The following is a 15,173-nucleotide window of genomic DNA, read 5'->3' on the forward strand; positions in this document are numbered from 1 at the left end:
AATATTGTTGATTATGTGTTCACTAGTTTTTTAATATAGACAAACAAACATTTAAGGTTTGGTTTTTATATATATATATATATATATATATATATATAAGAGTTACATTTTCAAAATGCAAGTACCACACTATTCATTTTAAAGAATATTAGAGTGCTCTGCCTCTGTCAATGAGCTGGTGTTTCAAAAGTTATGCTATAGTTAATAAAATTCATTTTTCTCTATTAGTGTTTTATTAATTATACTTACAGGACACATATTGAAAATATCAAAATATTTAAAGCAATTTTTTTAATAAAATGATTTAGTAAATAGTATTTAAAAAATCACTTGTTATTAAAAAAAACTTTTTATTTTATATTTAATAAATTAAAAAATTATGTTATTTATGTTTATAATTTTTAAAAAATAAAAATATTTTTAAAAAATCTAACGTCAAATTTTTTAAAACTTATTACAATTATAAATTTTAATATAATTTTATATATTAATTAATATTTAAATTTAATTTTTATATTAAAATTTATTATAATATTTTTAAATTTTAAAAATTATTTTACTAATTATATTATTATTGTTTATATTTATTAAAAATAATTTTAATTTAATTTAACAAATATAAATATTATAACTTTTAAAAAATTGTCCTTTGAAAATTAATTTTTTTTCATTTATTTAAAAAAAAATGATGAATAGGTCTTTGATTTTTTTGGCTCATAGACATTAAATCTTTGAAAATACATCTAAATCTCTAACATTTTCAATATCTAGATACATCGACGTTTATTTAAATCTTAAAGTCAACAACTGCTATACTATACTGATCTGAGCGATATTCAGATGATCAAATAGTCAGATATATATCTGAAAGAGTTTTTAAAATAAGACAAATTAAATATAAAGATCCAGATGTTTAAATTAAAAAAAATAAATATATTTTTAAATATTCATAATGCTCAAGGACGTTTTTGTCCAACTCTCTACTTTTTATAAATGGAAAGTTTTAGCAATCAAAGGGAGAGAAAAACATGTGTTGGGCTTTGTTTTATTTTGTAGTATAAAAGGACAAAAATACGTAGAGAGTCCCTGAAAAACCCTCTCTGAATCTATCTGAGCCACCACCATGGATAGCCTCCTCAGCATGAAGGACTTTGAATTAGAGCCCAAGAATCCCTCCCCCGAAGCCCTCCGCCGCTGGAGATCCGCCGTCAGCTTAGTCAAGAACCGCCGCCGCCGATTCCGCATGGTCGCCGACCTCGACAAACGCGACCAAGCTCAACAGATTAAGCACGGTATCAAGGTTCCACTCTTCATTCCTTCTACCTTTTTTTTCATTTCATTTTATCATGTGCTTGTTCTGAAAAATTTCTGAGATCTCACAACGCGTTCACGTGGAGAATCAAACTAAAAAGGTACTAATTATGATTATGAAGTTCTAACATAAATAGTAGTCCGCAATTAAAAGTAAGTATAATCCTCTTTTGAGATTCGAACTTTTAGTTATAGAATAATTTCTCGTCTTCTGTATAATTAGGAGAGAAATTAATTAAGCTTATTATCTGCAACTGCAAGTGGATGTAGTTGTTTATGAAATGGAATCGGAAAATGACGTATAACTAACTGGTTTGCCTCTCGGACTCCAAGGTGCAGAGAGCCAGAGACATTACACAAAAATAAAATAAGGATTTAGCGAAATCTATATTAATCTTATCAATTAATTTTTTTTATAAAAATATAAAATATGATTTTTCAATATAAAAACATCTTTTAATAATAACCTTAAATATTAAATATTAAATATACGTACTAAACTCATAAAATATCGATGGTAGCAGGGTTTTATTGGGAATGTCTCCAGTCTCCACCTTGAAATTTCCAATTGAACGGGTTTGTCCCTTTTTAGAGTGAACTGTACCATAGCTTAGAGCAGTGCAGTGCTATAATAAAAAAAGAAAAAGTAAAATAGATGTTATACTTTTTCATAAGAAGGGTGTTGATATTATTAAATGCAAATGTCAAATAGTCAAGTCCACTTACCTTTTGATGAATTTGAATTTGGCTCGTATGTCACGTTGAATGGTGATATGGTATCATCCTTTATTCCCATGTTTTTTTTTTGTTTGGCACGGTATCTTTTGTTTTGGTAGGGTAAAGACTAATCTATTATATATTAGAATTCTATTCATAAGTTTGTTATTGACCAATAAATTATTATATACACAAAATTAAATTCAAATTTCGACACTTATTTAAGTAGACTAGTGAGGTAATCAATGACTTGATTTCATTGTTCCCATTTCTGTGTCAGAGATGTGACCTCTCTTTAATTTGAGTGCCTAAGAAATGAAGAAAAAACGATTGGATGGACGGTTGGTTATCCTTCAATTTCAATGTCACGCTTACGCCCAGGAACGGATCCAGAAATATTATTCTAAAAGGGCCAATAATATATATAATATTAAAAAATTATACAAAAAATTATATAATTTAAAATATATTATAAAAATATATCGATAGAGAATATATTTTAAAGTACAAAAAAATATGTATGTACTTTTTGTTAATGAAGTGGTCGATTCTTCGTATCATAAAATTTATCGATAATAAAATTTGTGTCAAATTTTTTTTTTCAATATAATGAAAAGGCAATTAGCAATAAATTAACCTTTTATTTTGTTTATGAGTTATTCTTCACAATATTTATCACTGAAAAAGATCTTTCAGTTGTAATAGTTGAAACAAAGATAATTAATACCAAATGAATCAAGAAGGATGCTCACAAGAAGAAAAAAAATTCACTTTATGAGATTTAAAAAATTTTATTTAATTAAAAAATATTAATAATAATATCTTTTCAAATTTTTTTAATATTGTTACTTATTTTTTTAGATATTAAAAAAATTAAATATACTTAATAACTTATTACTATTAATATTTCTTTAAAAAAATTGCTAGTTGAACGTGATGTAGTTTTGGATGAGGGCAAAGCAACTAGAAACTTGTTTTTGCGTTCTCACATTCACTTTGAGATATTAAAATTAGAATAATGTTAATATATTAATAATTATCTATTTTCACCTTTAAAATATTGTTTTCTATGTTTAAAATAATTATTATTTAATTTAAACAAGCATCTTATATTTGTGGGGTTTTTTTTTTTATATTTTCTATTCTTAAATTTACCAAGTGCCTAAATAGACTTTAATCTTTTGTTTATTTTCAAATAGAATTAATTATTAAAACAACATATATTTAGCAATCATATTGATAAAATTTAAATTTAAATACACTTCTCTAGTAGATTTTACATTTTATTGTAATTATTTTACAATATGAGTGCTAAGACTTATTCCTGTATTCCTTTTAGTTAAAAATATATTTTTTGAAGGAAATTATATAATTTTTAAATGATATAAATATTGTTTTAAATAAATTGATTAAATAGTATAATTTTATTTAAAATAAATATTATTATTAATTTATACATTCTAAAACTTGCACACACATAAATTTTTTATATTTTAAACCATAAAATAATGTTTATTTTTAAAATATATTTCATTTTACTATAAAAATAAATCACAAAAATATTATAAAAAATAATATACATTATGTTATTTCGAGTCATTTTGTATTCTAATATAATTTTCACTAACATCATATAAATAATACTTGTTTTTTTAAAATCATGTTTGACAAAATATTGAAATACAATTGCATTGGCATCAATCCAATTTTAGTGAAAATTAATTTTATAAAAGTAAATTCATATTAATATTCGTTTGTAAATGTTGATTCAATCGCACACTAAGTTTTAACTGTGTTTTCTCCGGCAATAATCTTTCATCGTTTCGGTAATAATGTCTTGAAAAGTTGACGGTTACATTATTCGTTATGAATCTGATAGAGTTAAGCTTACCCCCCCCCCCCCCCCTTCTTTTTTTTTTCTCTTTCCCACACAAAAAAGAGTTAAGCTTTTAGTAGTTGTTCCATTGTCTTTTTCTTTTTTTAATACTTGTCCCATTGTCTTTAGAATATTCGGTAATTGACTATTGTTACCTTTTTTAAATATTCTCCTAACTTAATTTTTTACAAAAGTATTTAATAATTAGAGAAAAAAATAATGTCTTTGATTTTTTATCTCAAAGACAAATAAACTTTTTAGATCTATTGATTGTTTTTTTATTTGTCTTTGAGTTAAAAAATTAGGAATCTATTGATTGTTTTTTTTATTAATATAACATATTTAAGTAATTAAATTAATGTAAAGCATTAGTCAAAGAAAATAAAGAAATATATAAAAGTAAATTAATGTGAATGATAAGGAAATTTACTATGCTTATGATATAATGACGCAATTGATGTCTATATTTAAAATTTTATAATTAAAGTTCGACTAATGTGTGTTATAATTTAATTTTAATAATATATTAAAAATAAATTTATATTTTTTTTACAAAATTTTTTCGATTAATTTATTAACATAATTAAATTATGGTAGCGACTAGCGACAGTGTCAAGCTTTAGAAACTTCCTGGAAATTTCCCCATGAAAGTGAGATGATGACGTCATAGGCAACTGCAACAAATTTAATAGATATAGCAATAATGAATGATTTTATTGTGGTGTAGTATTGTTAGGGTTTTTTATATATTTTTGTTTATTTTGATAGAACATTAACATCTAGACTTTATCATCAGAAATTTCACATGTTCAACTAAACTTTTAGATTATTTTATTAACCAATAATTCAGAATAGGGTGTTGTACGTTTTGTTATTTTGTATGGGCTTAGGCCGGGTGTTCAAATCCAAACCGATCTAAATTAAACCGCTCATGTAATCTGATCTAAATTGAAAACCGATTAAAATTGTACTAATTTGGATTTGATTGGATTCTATTTTTTGTAAACCGCTGGATTGGATCGAATTTTGGATTTACTTTTCATAACCGATCCAATCCAATCTAAACCGCACAATGTGTTATAATATTATTATTTTATTATTATATTTACAATTATACTTTTAATATGTTTAATTTGTTATACATTTTTCTATTATTCATATGTTATTATTTAATAAATATTTTATGTTCAAAATATTATTTATTTATTTATTTTAACTAACCTATAATTTTATTTCTATCGCTATGTTATCGTTAGTTTTTTAAGATATTGTTAAAACTTGTTATATCATTGTTGATTATTTTTTTTTTGTGACTTATCATTGTTGATTATTTAAAATTTGATGTTGAGACTTGTTATATATATTTAATTTTTTTATTTAAAAAATCGCAAATCTAAACCGATTCAAACCGCTTGTAATCGGTCTGATCGAATTTCCAAAAAAATTTCATCTAATCCAAACCGCACCACACATAAATTAAGCGTTCGGGTTGGATGACTTTTTCCCTTAAAACCGAATTAAACTGCACCGCAAACACCCCTATTAGGCCCTCCTCTACTTTAACCCAAAAAAAAAAAGAGTATCACTTAAGAAAATGTCAATTTAAAATATCATTTATAATAAAAATAGAAGTGTACTTTTGTTTTCTTATGCACTTGAAAAAAAATCTAAAAATTTCTCAGGTATCAAGAGCCATACCTATAAGAGAATGAGACAAAATACGATAAGATACGAAGCATTAGTAATTTCGAGTAACCTTTGAAAATTCAGACGCGGTTTGGCTCAGAATCATGGCCAGTGGCCCTTATTTTCTTGATAATGATATATATAACAAGAACACTTTGTACTAAATCGTACAAAAATCAATCATGTACTACTTTATATCTTTTGTTTTTTTGTTTTGTTTTTTGTTTTCACTCTTATTCTTATCTTTATAAAAACGTGTTGTGTTGCATGATTGACTTTATTTCTTTAAACATTTGAACAAACAATATTTATTTAAACCAACATTATTAGCCTTTTCCATAGCAGTCATTCACGGAACGCTATTGCAACTAACATTGACTTGTCTTTATGCTCTTGAATTGACAAAAGATTTCAAAGTTCAAACATACAGATTCTTACGTTGGGGCGATAAATTGCACATGAAAATTTCCTTGTTCTACTTTATTTGTTCGTAGTTAGCTAAAGAGTTGGTTAAACCAAGTTGGGTTGGTCTAATGGTTAACTCATTAGTACGCTTAAGTTAGAGTTGGGGGGTTCGAATTCTGCCTTGTGCATGCAGCAACCTATTGGCCAGTGATAAATCCTTAAATAGAGTTCAGTATCGTAACAGATTAGTCCTTAGCCTGTCATTCTGAAAAATTCGGTGGGAAACCAAAAAGCTAAAGAGTTGGTTCCATGTGCAAAGAATAAATGAGCATAGTCAACATACATAACGCCATTCATTTTCAAATTAAACCTTAGTTGACTAAGCCTATAAAGTGGCGCCAACAGTTCTAATCCTGTTGATGATTTCTTCAACAATGGGTTATGTTAGTTGAAGAAGTCTGCAATTTCTGGTCTTAAGAAAATGGATTCAGACAAGACTACCCGCAATCCTTGTCCACACTTTTTTTTATACATAAAACCAGAGACTTACCTACAGTAGCAGCCACAAACACTTTAATGCATTTTTAATTTTTAATTCAATTATATGTTGACACGGTATTAGAAAATGGTAATTTTCTAGAAAGTAAATATTTTCTATTAATGTATTGCCTTTTCATATCTTTAGTTGATACAACGTGTTTGATCCATGTCGTGAGGATTCGACAAAGTTTTTATGCTACCTGTCGAAGGCCTAACACGACGCTCCTCTTTTATCCAGGCTTAGGACCGACTATGTAGCATCGGCGGAATTATATCTTTATCTGCCACTCTCACATATAATCATTTAGGCCTCCCTTATGGGAAAACTATAAAGTAAAAACAAATGGACATTTGATACTGCTAGAAAGGAAATTTGATGACTTCAAATATTTAGCTTAACTAGCACTTACCAGAATTAGATATGATAAATGAAAACAGGATGAAGAGAGTAACTTGATATAAGATTTTAACCGAGAACTTCATGAAAGCATTTCCTTAATGATATCAAAATTCAGTTTTAGCATTTGATTTAATGAAATGAAATAAGTGTCAATTTGACATGATTTACGATAATGTATTCTATAGTGATAAGAGATATGGCTTCCCATCTTTGAGTATACTGTGAATCTATTATTAGCAGTTTGGCTATATTATATCTGTATATTCTCCATCAGGAAAAAATTCGGATTGCTCTCTATGTTCAAAAGGCAGCATTGCAATTCATTGATGGTATGGTGCTCAAATTTCAAAAGTTGTTGCTTTAGAACTATTTGTTTCTTTACAGGCTTAGTTAGTTCATCTGGTTTTCTTGTGCAGCGGGTAGTCGAGTTGAATATAAGCTACCAGAAGAGGCAAGACAAGCTGGTTTTGGCATTCATCCCGATGAAATCGCAGCTATTGTTCGTGGACATGATTATAAGAACTTGATGAATATTGGTGGAGTTGAAGCTATTACAAGGAAACTTGCAGTCTCAGTGGATGAAGGTATCAGTGAAGAGAGTATAGATCCCAGACAAAAGGTTTATGGAGTCAACCGTTATACAGAGAAACCTTCTAGAAGCTTCCTGATGTTTGTGTGGGATGCACTGCAGGACTTAACTCTAATCATTCTTATAGTTTGTGCTGTAGTTTCTATTGGTGTAGGGATCGCTACTGAAGGGTTTCCAAAAGGAACATATGACGGTGTAGGAATCATACTTAGTATTTTTTTGGTTGTCATTGTTACTGCTGTCAGTGACTACCAGCAATCCCTACAGTTCAGAGATTTAGATAAAGAGAAGAAGAAGATCTTTGTTCATGTCACCAGGGGTGGAAAAAGGCAGAAGATCTCAATATATGATATAGTAGTTGGTGATATCGTTCATTTGTCGACCGGAGATCAAGTTCCAGCTGATGGGCTGTATATATCAGGATACTTTTTACTTATAGACGAATCGAGTTTGTCAGGTGAGAGTGAACCTGTAAATGTGAATGAAGAAAAGCCTTTTCTTCTCTCAGGAACCAAAGTGCAGGATGGTCAGGGAAAGATGTTAGTTACGACAGTTGGCATGAAGACTGAATGGGGAAAATTGATGGAAACTCTAAATGAGGGTGGAGAGGATGAGACACCATTGCAGGTGAAATTGAATGGAGTTGCTACAATTATTGGTAAAATTGGTTTATCTTTTGCTTGCCTGACATTCGTGGTGTTGACAATCAGATTTCTTGCTGAGAAAGCAATTAATGGTGACATATCAAGTTGGTCTTCAAATGATGCATTGAAGCTACTGGACTTCTTTGCTATTGCTGTAACCATAATAGTGGTTGCGGTTCCTGAAGGATTACCATTGGCTGTGACACTCAGTCTTGCTTTCGCTATGAAAAAATTAATGAATGACAAGGCACTTGTGAGACACCTTTCTGCCTGTGAGACTATGGGTTCAAGTAGTTGCATTTGCACAGATAAGACAGGGACATTAACCACTAACCATATGGTAGTCAATAAAATATGGATATGCGAAAAAGCGACGCATATAAAAAGTAAAGAGAGTGCAGATGAACTGAAAACAACTATACCTGATGGAGTACAAAGCATCCTTTCTCAGGCTATATGTCAAAATACATCTGCTGAAGTAGTTAAGGATAAAGATGGAAATAACACAATATTGGGAACTCCAACAGAATCAGCATTGATGGAATTTGGCTTGCTTTTAGGTGCTGATTTTGATGAACAGCGTAGAGTGTATAAGATACTCAAGATTGAGCCTTTCAATTCAGTGAGGAAGAAGATGTCTGTGCTTGTGGCTCTTCCGGATGGAGGAGTCAGAGCTTTCTGCAAGGGTGCATCAGAGATAATATTAAAAATGTGCAACAAAATCATTGACCACAATGGAGAAGTTGTTGACCTTCCTGAAGACCAAGCAGATAATGTAACTGCTGTTATAAATGGCTTTGCCTCTGAAGCTTTGAGAACTCTTTGTTTGGCTGTCAAAGATATAAATGAAACCGAAGGGGATATCAATATCCCTGACAGTGGCTATACTCTGATAGCCGTAGTAGGAATCAAGGATCCTGTACGCCCTGGGGTAAGGGAAGCAGTTCAAACTTGTTTAGCCGCCGGAGTAACTGTCCGGATGGTCACTGGTGATAACATTCATACAGCCAGAGCTATAGCTCAAGAATGTGGTATACTTACTGAGGGTGGTGTAGCAATTGAAGGACCAGAATTTCGTAACTTGTCTCCAGAGCAAATGAAGGATATTATACCAAGAATTCAGGTTCTGATCTCATTGCAGACTCTGTTGCTTTTAATTATCTTTTCGGATGATTGACATTCTTTGGTACTTTACATTGTTTCAGGTGATGGCACGATCCTTACCACTTGACAAGCATAAGTTAGTAACCAATTTGAGGAGTATGTTTGGTGAGGTTGTTGCTGTTACCGGCGATGGAACCAACGATGCTCCTGCATTGCATGAATCAGACATTGGACTTGCTATGGGCATAGCTGGAACAGAGGTATGTGCCACTTCCTTGTGTATTTTATTGCATTCTAAATTTCTGGTTATATTTTCTTGCACTTCCTGGTTGATGTTATCAGTATCTAATACCTTCTTTTTTTGGTTGGAACACATTTTACAGGTTGCAAAAGAAAATGCTGATGTGATTATAATGGATGACAATTTCACCACCATTGTCAATGTTGCCAAATGGGGAAGAGCAGTGTACATAAACATTCAAAAATTTGTGCAGTTCCAGTTAACGGTTAACATTGTTGCTCTGGTTATCAACTTTGTTTCAGCATGCATCACAGGTTCGTTGGTTTACAGGATTTGTTTGCCTCAATTCTGTTAAATTCGTTTCAAACAACATTAATAATAGTATTCTTTTCAACTTTCAGGATCTGCACCACTCACAGCTGTGCAGTTGCTTTGGGTTAACTTGATTATGGACACATTGGGTGCATTAGCCCTTGCTACTGAACCTCCTAATGAAGGACTTATGAAAAGGGCCCCAGTTACAAGGGGAGCAAGCTTTATAACCAAAACCATGTGGAGGAATATCATTGGTCAAAGTATATATCAGTTAATTGTCCTTGGAATTCTAACCTTTGATGGGCTGAAGCTACTCAATATTAGTGGTCCAGATGCAACTAAAGTGCTCAACACCTTGATATTTAACTCCTTTGTATTTTGCCAGGTATACTTTGCATGCATCATGCTTGCTTTTAAATACTGATTATGGAGATTAATTATCAAACATGTCTTGATTGATTCCATACTGATAAGCTCGTTTTGATTCTTTTGATACATTTGTGTCTCCTTTTTCCCCAGGTGTTCAATGAGATAAACAGCAGAGACATGGAAAAGATAAATGTATTCAGAGGCATGTTTGGGAGCTGGATATTCTTGGGGATAATTTTCGCGACGGCGGTGTTTCAAGTGATAATAGTTGAGTTCTTGGGAACTTTTGCCAGCACTGTCCCTCTAAACTGGCAAATGTGGTTACTCAGTATTGCAATTGGTGTAGTTAGCATGCCGCTTGCTGCTATAATCAAGTGCATTCCAATTGAAAGAGCTTCTGCTATTAAGCATCACCATGATGGATATGAGGCACTGCCTTCTGGTCCTGAACTAGCTTAAAATGTCATCAGAATTCGGTTGTCTTCCATCCTTTTCACTTTCACAACTTTGGTGTACTAATTTTATTTGTTTTCTTTCTCTTTTCCCCTCTTTTTGGGGAAACTAATCTCACTAAAAGAAATTGGTTGAACATTGACAAGGTCTAACTATACCCTACAGTGTCATTGATGCAGTTATTTACTATTTGGAGAAATTTTCAGTTGCTCTTGGTCACTGAATGCGCATCACCTTGTGAAATATTTGACAAATTTAATTATTTTATTTTATTTTATTTGTAATGTGATAGTTGAGGTGATACAGGCCCAGTGATACTTAGCATGGAAATTCTATCTCTAAAGGGTTTTGAGAAATTGTCTGATACACTTGATACATGACATTATAACTATTTTTATTTATATGATTAAAAAAAAGGCTTGAAAACATGCAAGTAGCTTATCAGCTCCTTTATGAAAGAATCATGTGATGCAAATGTTGCAAAATGTTGAAGTGATTCCAACTTCCAAATCTTCTAATTCATGAGCAGTGTTTACTTCTGGTTTAATTTTTAAAAGTCGTCCCTAAGATCTTTCTAAACATAATTTCTTATGCTTCAAGTTACTTCAAGCCAAAAAATATTGGCACGTTTACATAGGACAAAATGTACTAGGAACAAATACATGTCCATGTCCATGTTCATCAGTTCATGTGCTAGAATAGATACAACGAAATAACATATAAAAATCACTCTCCTCGCACCTACTACTAGTCACGCTACAAAAGAATCATGTTTCAGAATATAGAATAAATATTAGACTACAGTAGAATACAGGAATTAAGAGAATGTGTGAATGTGTGAGATTGTTCATCTAAACCTCCTCTTTGTTTCTCCATATGCAGCTACTCCCATGACTGTTACTGTGTAGCCAGCCATGCCAAGAACGGTCACCGGGTTTCTGAATAGCAGTATTGAGATAACAACAGCTACAGCACCTTTTGCATTGCCTAACACCTGTTTAGTGTGCATTGCACAAAATAAAACAAAACCAACAGTGTGCATTAAGCAACCTTTGTTAACATGATTTTGTGTCTGTTCCCTGGTGTTTGATACAAATTGAAATGCGAGTACACCAATTATTACTTGTATTGTATGTTACTAATATCATTGGAAGTATCAAGAGGAGAACTAAAAGAGAAGCTGTGTAAGTTCATAAACTAAAAAAGTTTCAAGTACATGTTTTAGCATCAAGATCTATTTGTTGTGCTTTCAAGAATGTGAAGCATATAAAACATGTGCATTGCACGGAGTATCAGTCAAATCATGTATAATTTGGAATTATTTGAATGATGGTTCAACAAAATATTGTATAGCTAGTAATAGTTTGTATTATCTTTCCATGTCAAGACCCCTCATTTCGAATTTTTAGACATTTAATATGCTATATAAAGTAGAATAAAGGTGAATTTCGGTTTGCAATTGATGTTCTAATACACAAATACGAGAAAACGGATTGCCGCTTATTGTCATGATTTCTAGTAGTTGGCAATAAAGGAGCAAAGGAAAGAAAGGCTAACCTGGAGTGTAAGAGCACTTGTATGTTTAGTGACCAAGAAGTTTGTTAAGTTAGCGGAATATGCTGTGACTGAATTCAGCAAAAGAAGTAGCCACATAGTTTTGTTTTCGCTTCCAAGTGATATTGTGACATCTACAACATTAGGCTCCATGATAAGCGCCGCCGGCAACAAAATTATGACAGCAATCGGCGACATATACAAGAGCAAGTTCATTGAGTTCAGCTTTTCCCTGTTACGTCAAGGGGAATGCAAAGTTATAAGAAGTTTCATACCAGTAAAAAGAATTGCATATTCCATATGCTAATCAAAAGGGCCTAGTCATGTAGTTACTCTATAACTTGTGCTACTGATAAAACAATCAATAGCAGATTCCGGTAATTTCAGATTGCAGCTGACCTGTTTTTGAAGTGTAGTGATGAAAGAAGAACTTGGAAATCATATATATAGTGCGAAAAATAGTTTACCCTTCAGAAGAAAGTAAAATGCCCTGAAGAACAGACTTGAAAGCTCTCGCAGCAGTAGCACTTAGGCACATGATGAATCCAAATAAGTGAAAGCCCGGCTCGCCCTGCCGTCACCAACAAAATCTTTTTAGCTTCATAGAACCAAAATGAATAACAAATAATGAAATTGTTAATATAACTTCATGTGCCTCCTCCTAATATCATGACAGAAATATGCAGAGCATTAAGGTCCAAAGGAACTATTTTTCTTTCCATGTCATATGACAAACATATTAACTTATAGTGCAACGCATACTTATACAAGAGATAACTGAGAAGAGCGTAATTCATAACAAGTTTTGGGATGTTATAATCATATGATTGAATGACACATAGCATGATAATTAGTAAAGTAGCTTGAGAGTTTTTCCCGTTCACTTCCTCATTTCCAGGTTCAGAAGAAAAAATTTAAAAAAAATCAATAAATAAAAAGGACTCCAATTGTCACATATTGGCATAGCTCTTTCAACATTGAGATCTCATCAAATTAGAAGCACGTTGCACTTCACTTTCTGCATCCTAAGAAATTAAATGCTTATAAGAATTCCAATAAAATCACAGATCAGCCAAATCCCACAAACAACCCATCATCTAATCAAATCCAATCCAATCTGTTCATCAGCATGACTCCAGATCTGGAGTGGCATCACAAGATCAACATCCACACACCAATATGAATGAATCAACAAAAACATACATGACCATAAGAAGATTAAATCACCAAAGAAAAAAAGAATAGGCTGAGATCATCACACATAGAAGATTCCAATTTCATTGAAACATAACAACAAACACAAAAAGAGCAACATACCCCACTTGCAATGACAACCCCAGCAACAACAGGAACAAGAGCAGCATATGTAACCCAAGCCTCTCTCTTGAGCGTTGCAAGGTACGCAAAAACAGCCGTGAAGAAAGGCGTGGTCGCCCCAACAGCTTGATTGAAAGAAACAGCCAAATACCTAAGAGAGATGTTTCCTCCAACAACAGACCCACAAAAAACAATGCTCAAAGTTGCAATCTTCATGAACTGGGACCTGGATTTGATCATCTGCTGAGGCACAACTTTGAAGAACACAATGGAAATGTAGCTGAGAACCGCGCACGCTGACATGTGGCACATTGTGAGGAAAATTGGGAACTTGAATCCATAGTTTGAGAGAAGATACTTGTTGAGAAGGATCACACCAATGTTTGACGAATACCAAAGGCTCACAAGGGAGAAGATGAAGAAATTCTCCTTGCTGCCCGTTGCTGTTGTTGTTCCGGAAGACACCATCTTCCCACCCTGGAAATTTTGCACCAAATTTTTTTCATTTCATTCAACTTTGCCATTGTTTATAAACGAGAATAATAATTAAAAGAAAAAGATGTTGTCTTTTTCTGTTTTTGAATTTTGGGTTGTCTTTGTTTTTTCAATTTACATTTTTTTTTCCCCTTTCTTTTATTTGGTGTGAAGTGAAGTTACTTACCCCAATATCTTTCATTGTTCCTTTGATATCATTTTCATAGTATGATTTGGATCTCATGTTGTAAGAAGCATGTGTACTCATTGATGAAACCTCTGTTGATGTTGTTGTTGGTGTGATTTTTTTATGATGGAGAGAAGAAGAAAAAGAAAAGGAAAAAGAAAGGGCTCACTTTTTTTTGTTCTTGTTTTTGTTTTATCACCCTCAATGAGATTTAACTGAACTTGTTGGTTTTTCTAATAATAAATAATTGTTCTAACTAGTGATTCAATTCAATTATCAGAGAAGAATATAGTTTGAAAGCCTGTGGAACATAATTAAGTGGAAATTAGGGGATGCTATTACTAATGGAGTAGGCTATTTATGGAAATTTTGTGTTTGACATCTTCAAGGAAGCACCCAAAAAAGTGCAATAGTTTTAGATTTCATTTTGCAATGTTAATGCTAGTGTTTATGCTTATTATTAGTAATGTGCTCCAAAGGACAATTTGGAGTATAATATTGTTAATGAAAAAAGAAAATAGAGGCTTAGATGGCAAATGCATTATTGTTATATTCATTTTGTTATATTAAATTTGTCAAAAATATTATTTATATACTAAAATTAGCTATTAAAATCAGTCACTAATGTATTTGTGTATAAATATATGTGTGATTTAATTTATTTTTAACATATATTTGTGTTCTAATATGTATTATATATTAGTCTGATTTTGATGACTAATCTTAGTGTATACATAAAAATGAAAAAATCGCTTTAGCCATTTTTTTTTATCATTGGACAAATTATAATTTTTGGCAAAAAGTTTTGTTTTATTTTTCTAATGACATTATATAGCTCTCTTTCTTTGTGGGATATTGCTCTATTCTTTTTTAAGAAAAAGAAAAAGAACAAATGACCAAACAAGAGAGATGATTGTTATTAATTGTTTTTTAACAATTTTTTTTCTTTTCGTTCACATAAGATTACCGATTACGTATGTTAACATTGAAT

The 15,173-nt window shown here is 31.4% G+C and overlaps 2 protein-coding genes across 2 annotated transcripts; one reads left to right on the forward strand and one right to left on the reverse strand.

Moving 5' to 3' along the window:
• Positions 1 to 989: 989 nt before the first annotated feature.
• On the forward strand, positions 990 to 12,114 carry ACA4 (autoinhibited Ca(2+)-ATPase). Its single transcript, XM_088489247.1, has 8 exons — positions 990 to 1,300; positions 7,210 to 7,264; positions 7,352 to 9,291; positions 9,374 to 9,532; positions 9,656 to 9,827; positions 9,915 to 10,213; positions 10,348 to 10,673; positions 11,533 to 12,114. The coding sequence occupies exons 1-7, from the start codon at positions 1,124 to 1,126 to the stop codon at positions 10,654 to 10,656; spliced, it is 3,111 nt and encodes a 1,036-aa protein (XP_088345373.1). The 5' UTR covers positions 990 to 1,123; the 3' UTR covers positions 10,657 to 10,673; positions 11,533 to 12,114.
• On the reverse strand, positions 11,222 to 14,617 carry LOC107645507 (UDP-URONIC ACID TRANSPORTER 1). The gene is made up of 5 exons (XM_088489249.1): positions 14,183 to 14,617; positions 13,522 to 13,998; positions 12,672 to 12,775; positions 12,208 to 12,436; positions 11,222 to 11,644 (listed from the first exon to the last, which is right to left on the reverse strand). The coding sequence occupies exons 1-5, from the start codon at positions 14,261 to 14,263 to the stop codon at positions 11,498 to 11,500; spliced, it is 1,038 nt and encodes a 345-aa protein (XP_088345375.1). The 5' UTR covers positions 14,264 to 14,617; the 3' UTR covers positions 11,222 to 11,497.
• Positions 14,618 to 15,173: the final 556 nt, after the last annotated feature.

The sequence above is a fragment of the Arachis ipaensis genome, chromosome B6 (genome assembly GCF_059453495.1).
Source record: "Arachis ipaensis isolate K30076 ecotype BB chromosome B6, ASM5945349v1, whole genome shotgun sequence".
Taxonomy (NCBI): domain Eukaryota; kingdom Viridiplantae; phylum Streptophyta; class Magnoliopsida; order Fabales; family Fabaceae; genus Arachis; species Arachis ipaensis.